This window comes from Polyergus mexicanus, unplaced genomic scaffold, assembly GCF_030449975.1.
Source record: "Polyergus mexicanus isolate NDT 795.1 unplaced genomic scaffold, iyPolMexi1.0 SCAF_8, whole genome shotgun sequence".
In the NCBI taxonomy this organism is placed as follows: domain Eukaryota; kingdom Metazoa; phylum Arthropoda; class Insecta; order Hymenoptera; family Formicidae; genus Polyergus; species Polyergus mexicanus.
In genome coordinates this window covers 3,589,497-3,602,584 of record NW_027223328.1, presented here as the reverse complement: position 1 = coordinate 3,602,584, position 13,088 = coordinate 3,589,497, and the positions used below count along the sequence as shown (strand labels likewise).

At 34.3% G+C, this 13,088-nt stretch overlaps 2 protein-coding genes across 5 annotated transcripts in view; one reads left to right on the top strand and one right to left on the bottom strand.

The window, feature by feature from the left end:
- Nucleotides 1–13,088, top strand: part of LOC138935415 (uncharacterized) — a 90,240-nt gene that overhangs the window by 70,922 nt on the left and 6,230 nt on the right. The window contains exon 1 of one of the 3 annotated variants that reach the window (XM_070299976.1): nt 7,956–8,280. The exons of the other annotated variants lie outside the window; for them this stretch is intronic. The gene's annotated coding sequence lies outside the window, so the exon portion shown is untranslated. Of the gene's footprint in view, nt 1–7,955; nt 8,281–13,088 lie in introns of those variants that run through there. 3 annotated transcript variants of the gene reach the window in all.
- Nucleotides 7,657–9,566, bottom strand: LOC138935416 (uncharacterized). Of its 2 annotated transcripts, none has more exons than XM_070299978.1 (5): nt 9,511–9,566; nt 8,449–9,450; nt 8,201–8,308; nt 7,950–8,135; nt 7,657–7,859 (listed from the first exon to the last, which is right to left on the bottom strand). In XM_070299978.1, the coding sequence occupies exons 2-5, from the start codon at nt 9,363–9,365 to the stop codon at nt 7,757–7,759; spliced, it is 1,314 nt and encodes a 437-aa protein (XP_070156079.1). In that variant the 5' UTR covers nt 9,366–9,450; nt 9,511–9,566; the 3' UTR covers nt 7,657–7,756. The 2 variants fall into 2 exon arrangements, with proteins under 2 accessions (XP_070156079.1, XP_070156080.1); XM_070299979.1 differs by having other exon boundaries at nt 8,449–9,456; nt 9,511–9,525.

The following is a 13,088-nucleotide window of genomic DNA, read 5'->3' as shown; positions in this document are numbered from 1 at the left end:
TTTTCAAGTTCACGAACGACGAGGCCGGTTCGAAACGAACCGGAAGAGGCGTATTTCTTCGTGAGAGAGAGGCCGCGGCGAGTTCAGAGACCCGCCAGTGAAAGTCGATCGGTTAAATGACGCCGATGCACACCTGTGCGTAACGTTCCTATTCTGCCCGCAAGATATATATTATATATAGTACTTATTTCCTCTTCGATGAAATCTCTTTGATCTCTTTCGCTTTAAATCGATAATCCATCCCATAGTCGTAGCCGTAGCTATTAAAAAAACTTTTGCGCATTTTGTATATGAGATCGAAATATTCTTCTTATCTATTTTTTCTTATCCTTTTCTCTTTTACGAAATAAATGTCACGTTTTCGTTATTGAAAATATCTTTTGGATTAAAGTTTTATAGTGAGAGCAGAGAGAGATACAATATGTAATAGAAAAATTGTCGGAAAGCCAAAATAATTTGCATTTATTATATATATATATATATATATATTGTAGGAATATTTTGAAAAATATCTGAGATATATATATATATATATATATATATATATATACATAATTTTCGTGGAATCCAAAAGTCTAGAAATGCGAATATTAAAAAAAAAAAAATAACTTTCACTTTTTGAGGATTCTGGGCAAGCAGCGACAAGGAAGTATCTTTAAGAATAAACAAATATTTCCTGTGCCACCTGAATAATTATTGAATATAAAATTAAGAAATCTAGAAATGCAAATATATAAATAAGGATAAATATATGCGAATATTTGACAGTATTAATTTTTACTTCTTGAAGTTTTTGACAAGTAACGACGACAGCAAAGTCATCTCAAATCAAATAAATATTTTTCATACTTAATTATAATGATTAATGACGCAAAGTAATTTATTACCTTTAATAAATAATATTAATGTTTGATTAAGAAGAGTTTGCGTACTTGCTGTCATCTTACGTGACAAGATGAAGATCTATTTTCCAACTAACTCTTTAGAATAACATTTCTTAATGTTTGATTATTAATAGAAAAATACATTAGAATTTAATAGATTTTTCGTAAGATTCGGACCATTTAATTTCTCACGTCAGCTTGTGAATACTGCCGCGAGTAATATAGATCAGTAGGTAAGTGTGGCCCCGTAGTAACACGTAAACGCGCGAGGAGAAATTGCAGTTCTCTTCAATGCAATACGTGACTAATACGGCATATTAGTCGCAGCTCGCTCATTTATCGCGGATCGAATAAATCGCGTATATCGATTGCACTGCCGTCAATTTTGAATTCCATTTTTTTTTTTTTTTTTTTTTTTTTTAATAAATTGCAATCGTCGATTAACGATTTAGCATACATCGTGCACGTTATCGCTTCGTGCGACGATACTAAAATTCAATCTTTCGCTCTTAAATGGACGGATGTAGAGATATAAACATGTTTATTAAATAAGGATTACGATAGCTTTTGTCAGATTGACAAGAAATGATTTATATATTTGCTTTGACACGTCATTGTTTTAGTATCTCTCGGCAGGTGGGACATTCGTCTAATTACGAAGAGAGAAGAAGTCTCGGAGTCGTGGTCCACGAGCGTGTATACGAATCGCTTAACGAGTTTCTCTTCTCAGAAGGGTCAACATCCTGCTTTTAGCACGTCTCTCATGACCATCTAATGCAAACATTTAAAAGTACGAGAGTTAATTGAGTCCCTTTTGAAAAGCAAAGCTGTTCCGTTTAAATTCGTTCTCGTCCGACGACTCGTCAATTGATGGACGTACCACTTTCTTCGCGTCGGCTACCGACGCCGCTAATTAACTCCTTTAAAATTCTGTTTCACGCATTACAAGAGCTCTTTGTACGCTTATAAAACTATTATTGACAGTTTCACAGAAGAGTGACAGATAACAATCTAATGAATTGTATTTAAATTTGTTTGTCTATTATTTATACATGATTTTTTTTTTATACAAGCTTATCATTTTTTAAATTAATAAAAGTGATAATATATATATATATATATATATATATATATATATATTGTATGTGCCATATATAATAATAATAATATCAATGAAAATCATATATATAATATGCAAAGATAAAAGAATTTATTTTAAATATTATATTAGAGGAAGAGAGATGATAATATTTTTTTTTATTACTAAAATATAATAATAGTAATAGAAATTTCTTATATAATTAAAATAAGAAATTTATAATAAAAATGTTGATGAATATCTTGTATAATTCTTGAGTTTTTGTGTGTAAACAGCTTTATAAAATTTGGAAAGGTTATGAGACAGGATCTACAACATTTAATGTACTTTATAAATTATTTGGCAGCGTTAAAATTTATTAATTAGTAACAAACTTTAGTTTCAAATGTTTAATCATTTAAAAACTCGCAAGGTTCTCGTAATTCGTATCCTTTGTTTTTTGGATTTCGATATATGTAACATTTACAATCTATTATTTCAAAGTAATATTTCATTGACAATTTTATACTAATGACAACAACTTTTTTAAATAATTCTATAATATAATATATTCACATTACAAAAAAAAAAAAAAAAAAAAAAATCTTTTGATAAAAATAGGCAAATATATTTGTGTGTGTGTGTTTTAGAATAATTATAAAATAAAATTTATTGATATAAAATATATTGAAAAAAAAAAAAAAAAAAATTAGTTCATTCAGATTCTTTAGTTCCATCGAGAATAAAATTCCGTTAAGAATATGTAATTCAGCTGGTTTAAAAATCAGTAAGTCAATTATTTTTCGCACAATAAAATATTTGATTAAGTAACGGGCATTCGTGCGATTCATCAGTCGGAACATATCTTACAGATGTTTCTCTTAATTCCCGCGTCCTCGAAGTATCACGCTGTGTATCTCGCATTTGGCGAGATCATTTGGCATTACGATCGCGTTGACATTATTTATCATACGTGCGTTAATGTACACGAAGGCCTCTCGTTCGCAACATTTTCCAATATCGTTCGGCATCTCCGAATAGACTCGTTTTCCTTGACACATCTCGAAGACGAATCCACGCATCGCTGTCGCGAACATCCTACGTACGCCCACGTATCACGTATTATTAGCAATTTCCGATGACTGTCACAAATTACGCGCGTTAATGATATAAAGTATAAAGAGAAAATATTTTTATTTTATACAATATATTTGGTAAAGATTCTTTTAATCTCTTAAATCTAAGAAAAAAATCTCTTTTTAAAAGTATCGAAAAACATTTTCTCTTCGCGCGTAAAATCGAATCAGTCGTTATATAGCTTAAAAAAAAAAGAACTCAAGTGGTTCTAAGTCGAGAATCATCGATCCTTATGCAGGATTCAAATCAGCTCGTCATCCGCATACCTCACGACATGCGCTTTCACAGCCGCATTACTTCCGGCGTGGTGAAACTTGCGATATGAAAAGAGCTCTGAGCATCAAACGTTTAAAGCCATTGTTATTTTGACTGTGTATTTAAAGCAACGAGGAAGAGGCGAGAATTGTTGGCGACGAGCGACGATTTTCACGATGGCACACTGTATAATATTTTATCTTCTATCCGCAGCAACGCGTGTGTCGCGGAGCGGACGGGTTCAAATGTAAAACCGTGAAAGCTGAATATGAGAACATGACAGAAAATGTATACAATTGATATCAGATAATGTGCTGTTCGTACTCAGTATTTTGCAGAAGTGAAATCGGGACCGACGTTATTTAATGTTAGGAATGGAAAAATTTTAACTAATCAAAATCAAGCAAAATAAATATAACTCTATTCTATATTCAATCGAATAGACTTTGTATGAGTAAAATTTTTTACTTTGTCTTCTCGTTCGTTTAAAGTAAAAAATTCGGCAAATTTAAAAATTTTTCTCAACTATTTTATTAATTAAATTTTTTTAATAATTAAATTATGTTTACCGATTAAATTTAATTATTGATTCAATTTTCGTCTGAAGATAAAATCAGAAGTTGTTAATTATGAGATAATCACTGTCTTAGGTGACCTCCCGGAATACTTTGTAAAAGGAAATACGCTTGCATTAAGCATGACAAATCGTTGTCACATAATTACAGCCAAGATTGCCGCTCTGCTCTACGACACAATTACACTCGTCAAGTATATGATTTAATTGTTCAGCGCAATCTCTCCACGGAGAGAGAGAAGCGTCTCCGTGCGTTCGTTGCATTGTCCGAGATTCGCGGATGAATTTTAGATTCAAACGTCGTTTACGTCAAAGACGCTCTAAGTTTTAATGTTTGCGTGATCTGTCAATAGAGAGCTATTGCAATATTACACATTTTTCGTCCCGAGATACGTTGAACGAACCTCTAATCTTTTTTTAAGCAGATCTTAACGGAGATTAGAGAGAAGAAAGGGTGAAAGTTTTTTTTTCTTTTCTACATACCGTGATACCGTTAAAAGGAGGCTTGTTGACAAATGCAGTGAAAAATCTTCACATCTGTTTATTCTCCTGCTTATTTTCTGGAACACGAAGTCTTTCGCCTCTTCATCGTGCCTTATAAAGGCGCTATCATGCCTTTTTGGCATGATTTTCTGGAACGTAAAAAATGTCGAAGTAGACATCGCGAAATAATCTATCGCGGAAACATGCGCATTTCCAAGCATTTTACGAGCGCTCTCGTTGCTCAACTATGCTTGAAACTACGCTTCATTACTCGCTCAGAAGTATAAGAATCAGCGCAAAAGATGGCTCACTTTCGATAACGATATCGGTAATACGACTACGTGTCGATGACCTTCGAGTATCTCGGGAAGTGCGAGACTCATCAATTTTCGCTAGAACTCGTTAATTGTCCTTGAAATTCTGAGGTCTGTCCGAAGACCGAAAAAAAAATTTAATGTCCGCAAAAAATATTATCGGATTTCGCTTAACGAAGACGTTTCATTCCTGGCATCTCGATTTTTCGATGGAAAAGATGTAGCCGAGAATAATGATAAATGTGATATAATGAATAATACAATATTATCCAGAATCAAAAACGCGCGAAATAAAACATAGATTTAAATGAGTCGTTAAACTTGTAATGATACTGCTTTTAAGTCAGCAATGTCATCTATGGTTTTTGTACGTATAAGTGTGTGTTAATATAATATAAACAATTTCAAGATTTATTTTATTTTTGTAAAGAGAGAAAGAGAGAGAGAGAGAGAGAGAGAGAGAGAGAGAGAGAGAGAGAGAAAGTGAAAAAAAATAGAGAGAGAATATTATAAAGAATTAATATACTGCAGTAAAATAACAGATTTACATTATATAATTTATATATATATATATATTTATTTTATAATTTTTAAATTATTATTATTAATATAAATATAAATTATAAATTATTACTTATTTTATAATTTTTAAATATTTTATTTTGTACTATATACTCTTAATTCATAAATCTGTGAAATCTTGCTTAATAGGCAAATTAAATAAATTTAAATAAATAAATATTATAATAAATGCAAAAAATGCTCGTGTAATTGCGCGCAAAAGGTATCTTATTATGGTGAGTTTAGATTTCTGAGTATGATATTCTCACGATATTCAGAGAGGACGTCATTAATTGATTTGACCGGATCGACTGGTTATCAACGCGAGTCGAAGCTTTCTTGCATTCCTGAAGTGAAAATGGAGAAGCGGCGATTCGTAACGACCCGAAATCCAACTGCGGTGTTCGTCTTTATTACGCTTGTTTCTCTCAATTGCCAATTATCTTTTTATCGTCTCGTATTATGCTGATATTTACCAGATTTTCGCCGCAAATGATGACATCGACATAAAACAATGCCTCATAATTCATTTGGTTATTGACGTTTTTAGCGTTACTATAAATATTATCATTTAGAAAGTAATACAAGTATTATTGATTACAGTATATATTTTAAAGGATATGAATAATCAAAATGGTAATAATGATTGTGCACGAGATAAAAGTCCCGAGCGCAAAAAATATAATATTAAAAATAATATAATTTAATAATATAATTTTAAATGTATACTGTCGATGTAAATAATTCTCTTAAGAAATATAATGCTTTTTATATCAATTGTAATTAAATGTTAAAATATAAATAATTTTGTGCGTTTCGTACGATAAATTGTAATAAATTTTATATAACATTTATACACACATACATAAAACTATATGTAGTTGTATGTATTCTTTAATAATAATAATTATAAATGTAGAGAGAAAAGAGAAATAATCCCGCGTGTCTTTTATTTCTGTTATAATATTTTCTTATGATAGATTTTTCAAACAAGTTGTGTATGTGTGTGTGTGTGTGTGTGTGTGTCTTTTCAGTAAAACTATCAAAAGAAATTCACACATTTGTATATCATATACTACACAATATCATATAGTCTCGTATTTATTAAAACTTTTAATTATTAATATTATATAAAAAATTAAAAAAACTAGTAAAATTAATATATCTTATATTAAAATAATACTTTGATCTATTTTTCAATTTTTTTCTAATAAAATTAGGTTCGCACAAATATCGTACAGAGCAAAACTTTTACATTTTTTATAATTATACGAAAAAATATGATTTTTTTCATCTTTATCTCTAAAGTTTATTTTAATAGAAAGTCTTTATTTGCCTTTTTCAGTTGCTATTTGTCGTTAAATGTTTCAATACTTTTATTTTAAAAGAAATAAATTCTAAATTAAATCAATTCAAAAAGAAAAGAGAGAGAAGAGGAAATCGTAATTTTTTAAATATAAAATATAAACATTAAGAGAAAATAAATAAAGAGCGAGAGAATGCCATGCGAATATTATATCTAGAAATTACATATTACATTTACTCATCGTTACATATTACCTGTTACATTTAGCGTCGTTACACTTAGCCCTCAAATTATCCATTTTACTTGGCCGACACCTTGTTAATTAAAAATTGCGGTGCGCCTCATCGTCTCGGTTTGACCGCGTGTAATTATTGTCGGCGCGTGTACGGGTGCGCGGCGCGTGTACGATAATTGATCAGCTGCTCGCCCGTCAAACGGAAAGTCCGTTGTGCATCCATAAATTCTCCGACCGCGCGCTCGCCGTAGTAGAATAACGCCGACCTACTTATAAAACTGACTACTTTCACTTGCGAGGACGAGGATCGGCACGAATGCACAGGCGGAACGAATTTCCGAATAATCGTCCCGGTACTTCATTCTTAAAAAAATCCAGTTTTTATCCTCATTTTCGTTATTCTTACAGCGACTTGCGCGTCTTGTTGTTTTGCTCACGCGGAAAGATACGATGGCTCATTAATCGTTGCGTTATACGCAATTAATATAAAAATCATCGTTCTCACTTATCGACAGTGTCGTGTTTTTATTGAATTAAATTACAGAACGCTTTTCACGCACAAAATTAAATCGTCGAATAGTTAAACAAAGAGAACATTAAATTGCTTGAATATATTTTTGTAGATGAGTGATGTATAACTAATTTTTATGCGATGCATCTCTCTCTATCAATAATTATCTATAATATATAATCGACATATTGATATATATATATATATATATATATATTATTACTATGGTTATTATACATATATAGTGTGTAATCGGCATAATTATAATGTTTTTTTCGTTTTTTGTACTCTTGCTATTTCATGCGTAAAGTTACGAATTTGCATAATGTGTAAATATCAACGCCATAAATCAATAAGCGCGAAATTGATCGCGTGTGTAGCTGTATGTAAGTGGTTTTTCAGACTTCCTAGACGGTCATTAACAATCAATGGTCGTACAATCCTTCTTTCTCACAGCGCTAAATATCTCACGAAGATCGTTTCTTTTTGCTACGTCATCTGCTTCTGCGTTCATCTGCGTTCTGTTAATATGTAAAAGAAAAGAGATATATTTTTGTTTATATTGTTTTACAAATATGATCAGCTATACGGAACTGAAGTGCGTCGTTTACCTAGTAGCCAAGTTCCACAGGATATTCTGCAAAATGTTGGATTGCGGTTCGCCGCCAGCCAGAATCAATTCGCATATTGATCGATCTTCGCAGATGGCTGCTGATTGTTCGTCGAGCGAGCGTGCCTGTTTATGCTCGATTGGCAGGTCGGCGACCCGAAGTTTCGAGAGGACGATGCTCGGCTGACTAGAATGAAATTTGTCTCTGATTTAAAAAGTATGAGCGAGTAGATACGAAAGGAGGCGACTCACGTTGTCGTGTTGTTGTCGACCCGCACAACCTTGGGCGTCAACGCCAACAGCAGACCCAGTGGCAGAAAAGTACTGATCAGGTGAATAATCTTCTTCCAAGGAGACATACTGCAAATGATATATTTTCGTTTTATATATATTTAAGATTCAATCTTATTAATGACGGAAAACATTAGATATAAATGTAACATTGCTTCATTAATTCCCTAAAATATTCTGTTCATTCGATCGCTACATTGAAAACCCACCTTCTCATTTGCGGATAAGCTATCGTCGAGTGTGGCGTTTCCACGTATTGTATATCGTGATACTCTTCACCTGGTTGATAAAACGTGTACGGGAATTTGCGCTTCCTCGTGTAAGTGGACTGCTGAACAACCAAGACACCGTTACTCTCGGGCTTTTTGATCATCTCGAGTGTGGTCTCTTGCATCGGCTGGTGAGCGTTCTGATTTTGACTGGCGTAATAATTGATGACGTACGGAGGAGATCTCGAGAGATCGAAGTGAGCACTGGTCGATCGATGATCCGTCATCGATTTGTCGAAGATTGTCGATGTGTCCTGCGGCTTCCGCAAGACGTTTTGAAAAAGCGTCTGATCGAGAAACACGTGTCCGACAGTGGCCTCTTCGAGCGGCGACCCTGAAACGGTCTCCGTAACTTCTTGCTGTTTATTGAAGGGATGACGGATACTCGACGGTATATGAATATCATCTTGGAACTTAATTCTGCTCGGTCGCGTCGCTTCATCCATCAGACCGGAGACACCTTGATACGTGTTCTGCAGGGCATTCTGGGACCGCTCATGCTGCGCGTCCAAATGAATACTGTTCTCGAATCTCACGTGTTGCACGTTGTTGAAGGGATTCTTTCGATTCTTGGGCTGCTCGATTTCGCCTAAGTGTATACTGGGTCTGAAGACGTTGGAACTGTTTTGGGAGAGAGTCTCGAAGACGATTGGCGATGTTAATTTCTGACTATTATTGGCGACTGGCGCAGGCGTCGTCGTTTCCTGATCCGAATACCGATCCCCCAGGGAAGTTTCCTTAAAGGAGACCTTCTCGCATATAACTTCAGATATTTCAGCGGTCCATGCGCATACAAATACGGCGAGCAAAAGATGAAGCGGGAGCAAATGACGTTCGGAGATCTTATGCAACTGCATGTTTGTCGATTAAGTGAACGGTCAGTGTAAATGGAGTGACGATGACAAGCGACTATTGAAGACAGCTGTTTCCATTGCGAGGAACCTGCAACTGAAGGATTCAGTACGACATACTGTGACTTTAACTCACGAAGGCAAGAGTTACCTTAATACGGGCGCTAAAAAGCGTGAATGTGCCTTAATCATTGTCCGTACTCCAATTGTCGTCGACAAAGTAAGTGTTGCGATCTTTAGTTCCAGCAGATTTCATCATGGTGCATCGTGCCGTAAATGCAGATGTCGCGACGACGAGATAGATATTTTCAAAAACAATTTCACATAAAATTAATTATTAACCAAAGAGAGAAAGAGATAAAATATTTATTATTTTATCTTCTCCTCTGTTCTTCTTATTTTTAATCTTACTTTTGTTTCAGATTTTATATTTATCAATATTATTCATGTACGGGAAAAAATAATAAATTTATTACAGTCGCGAAATCAAATTAAAGTCTGTGACTTTTATTTCTATAAATATTGTAGAAAGGAACAACTCACAAACGCAAATAACTCTGAATTATTTATTGAAAAATTGAATCTTTTTTACCGAGATATACGCGTGCTACATTTTGATTTCACATCAATTTTATAAAAAAAGATTTAGATCGAATGAAAGCAAGTGGAAAACGTTTAATGGATTGTTAAATTGCGTAATTAAGATAGAAGACATTCCTTGCTTCAGAGATACTCGTCTAGTACAAGTGTAATGAGCGGAAGGGGTGAAAAGACTTTCTAAGCCAAGTTTTATCGCCGAGCGGTGAGAGTCTGACCCTGTTTCACGGCGAGGTCATTTTAATATGCTCTATATGGTATATATACGCGATATATCTTAGAAATTATTTTACAAAGAAAGCGACAATTTTTTTATATAATCCTTCTTATATAAACATTTAAGCCTCTCTTTTAAATATTTTTTATGTAGACTTATTTCGGATTTATATAAAATAGAATTGGAATCTATAATTTATCAATTATTGAGGACCTGCTAAAAATAAAAGCGATCGTTATCGGTGAGAGACGGCAACCAAACAAAAAGGAGAATTCACATGAAACACGAACAATTTAAAGAAAATAATAATTTCGATAATGTAGCTTATTGCTTTTTTTATAACATTATATAAGTAAAAATTCTGTTAAAATTATATTTGTATATCAATTTCAAACTCGTGTCATTTTCTCTGCGAGTTATATATCTGCTTTTCTTGAAACTTTCTGTTATCGCGCGAGTTTTCAACATCTAGGCTAGATTTTATCTAGGTACCCTTTTCACCCCTTCCACTTCTTTTCATATCGTTCTCGGCATCGCGACTCTCCCTCTGGTACGACCGACAATGAAGGTAGACGTCTGCCGCACTCGCACGAACCATTCTTCCTTTTTTCCACCATCATCGCAGTCGTTTTCGCGGTTAGCTACGTCTAAACCGACCCAATTCCGGTTTTGAGTAGGCCACGCTAACCACGCCGTAACCGGAATTGGAGATAAGAAAAATCCATCTTGTACGCCTCTGCAATTCCGAAAATGCACGACCTTATCTACTTCACAATAAAAGAGACAAGATCTGATTATTCATATTCCGTAACATAAAAGAACGATTTCCTATTATCGAACAGCTGTTAAATAAAGTCACGAGTTTGCCTGTCAAATATTTCAAAAAAGCAATGCTTTACATTGATAACAAACTTCAAGAAAAATGAAAAATGGAAATAAAAATTGCTTAAAGTGATGCATATAAATACGCTTTGTTAATTTTCTTCTGGAATGATAAGAGAGCGATAATGCACTGCGAAAATTGAAGGAGACGCGTAACCGCCGATAGAGACGGGAAATGAAATCGTTTGTTTCTGGGTCGTCGCTGGGCAAAAAATCCTAGATCGGTGAAAATCCGGTAGAAGAATCGGAAGCTGCTCGTAAAACGGAAATTGAATTTCACTCGCGCGACGAGCAAGAATCATCATAAACGAGAAAGGGTGGGGCGGGAGGAAGGGGGCAGGAGGAATAAAAACGACGGAGGTTTCTGGGCCGCGAAAGCGCAAAAATCGGTAAACGACCGATTCTACGTTTGTTTGTCCCATACCCGATTCTGTACGCATCTGCATAGAAGAAGGTCAAATCGACGATTTGTCGAAGCATGAAAATCAACGACGGCCTTCTTTGTTCTTCGCAATGTCCTTAATTGTGCGACCATTCGATCAGAAACTCCACTTCCTCTATGATTGCGGTATGCGTGCATTTAATTCGTAAATATATACAATATAATAAAGAGAGCAAATAAATCATGTATGTTAAATAAACAATTTTCTATTAGCTTTAATCACGATAATATTGACGTATGTTACTCGCGTCATCTGTCAAAAGATATTATTAATATATTAGAATTATTCAATAATTAATACTAGCGATAAGATTTGTACAATATATTTTTCCCATATAAAACTAATTTTTAATTATTGTAATATATAATATTATTTTAACTCTCTTTCATATAAATTTAATATATACCTATATTTATAGTTAATTGTATGGGAAATATATATATAATTTCGATGTAATTTAATTCGGGAAATAAAAAAATCATTATGGTAGATCATTTACGATAAAATTCGACATATCGATATTAATTATATTATTTTCGACTGGCTGGTTTTTATAATAAATAAAGGAAAATATAATCACATACCAAATTATAAACATGTCAAGAAAATCAGAAAGAGAGAAGGTGTAAAGCATATTTCTTTTAATACTTTATTCGCAATTCTCTTTGAGTCTCTATCGTAGCGATTGATAATAACAAATAAGGTAAGAAATCGATCTCGAAAGGACTGACACGACCCGAGAGTTCCTCCCGCATGCCCCGATCTCTCTAAGGCAATCGAAACTATAAAGCCGCGCCTTGAGGAGGCCGGCGACCAGAAGAGAGAGCACAACTCATGGCCATGGAACGTTAGTTTCTGCCATGTTTAAACGGTGAAAGTAGCATTTTGACAAAACGTAAAATCCGCGTGAAAATGACACTGTCATCCATTCGGAGTCGGCGAGCCGGACCGCGATGGAGCGATGGATGCGGCGCTCGCTCGTCGTGTCGTCACCCGGGCTGATTGTCACGAGCGCGCTGTAATTAGCGCGTGACGAGCGGTCTGGGTCTGTTTCTTATCATTCTATTGCCTTTCATGGTCGCCTTCGGACGTTAATCGGGAGAGAACGACGATCAATGATCAATACATGAGAACTATTGGCAATTGACTTGATTTTCTCTGTCAATTACGATTCTATTATATCTTCTTTATCTTGATAACCGTTCGCTCTACCGAGTTGATAGAAATAATGCCGATAATGGCGATTAAACCATCGCGAGATCAAGGAAGGTTTAAAAACACGATCGTTTCGTCTCATTCGAATGCATTCAGTCGTGTTTCGAATTAGCGGCTAGATTTTTGCGATGTTGTAAGTGTGCCTGATTAAAGATACCGATAAGTGAGAAAGCGCATTGTAAATAACTTGTCGAAATGATTGTTTTAGCATATGGGCGGATTGATCGAGGAGATTCGTTCATAATAGTAATGGAAGTGTTCCGATGGGAGAAAACAGGGGAATGATTGAGAGGGTTTATCCGTGACCGAAATAAATTCTCAATTTGAATTCGAAGTCATATTTTTAAAAAGTATTAAATGCATGTGTGTGTAGTG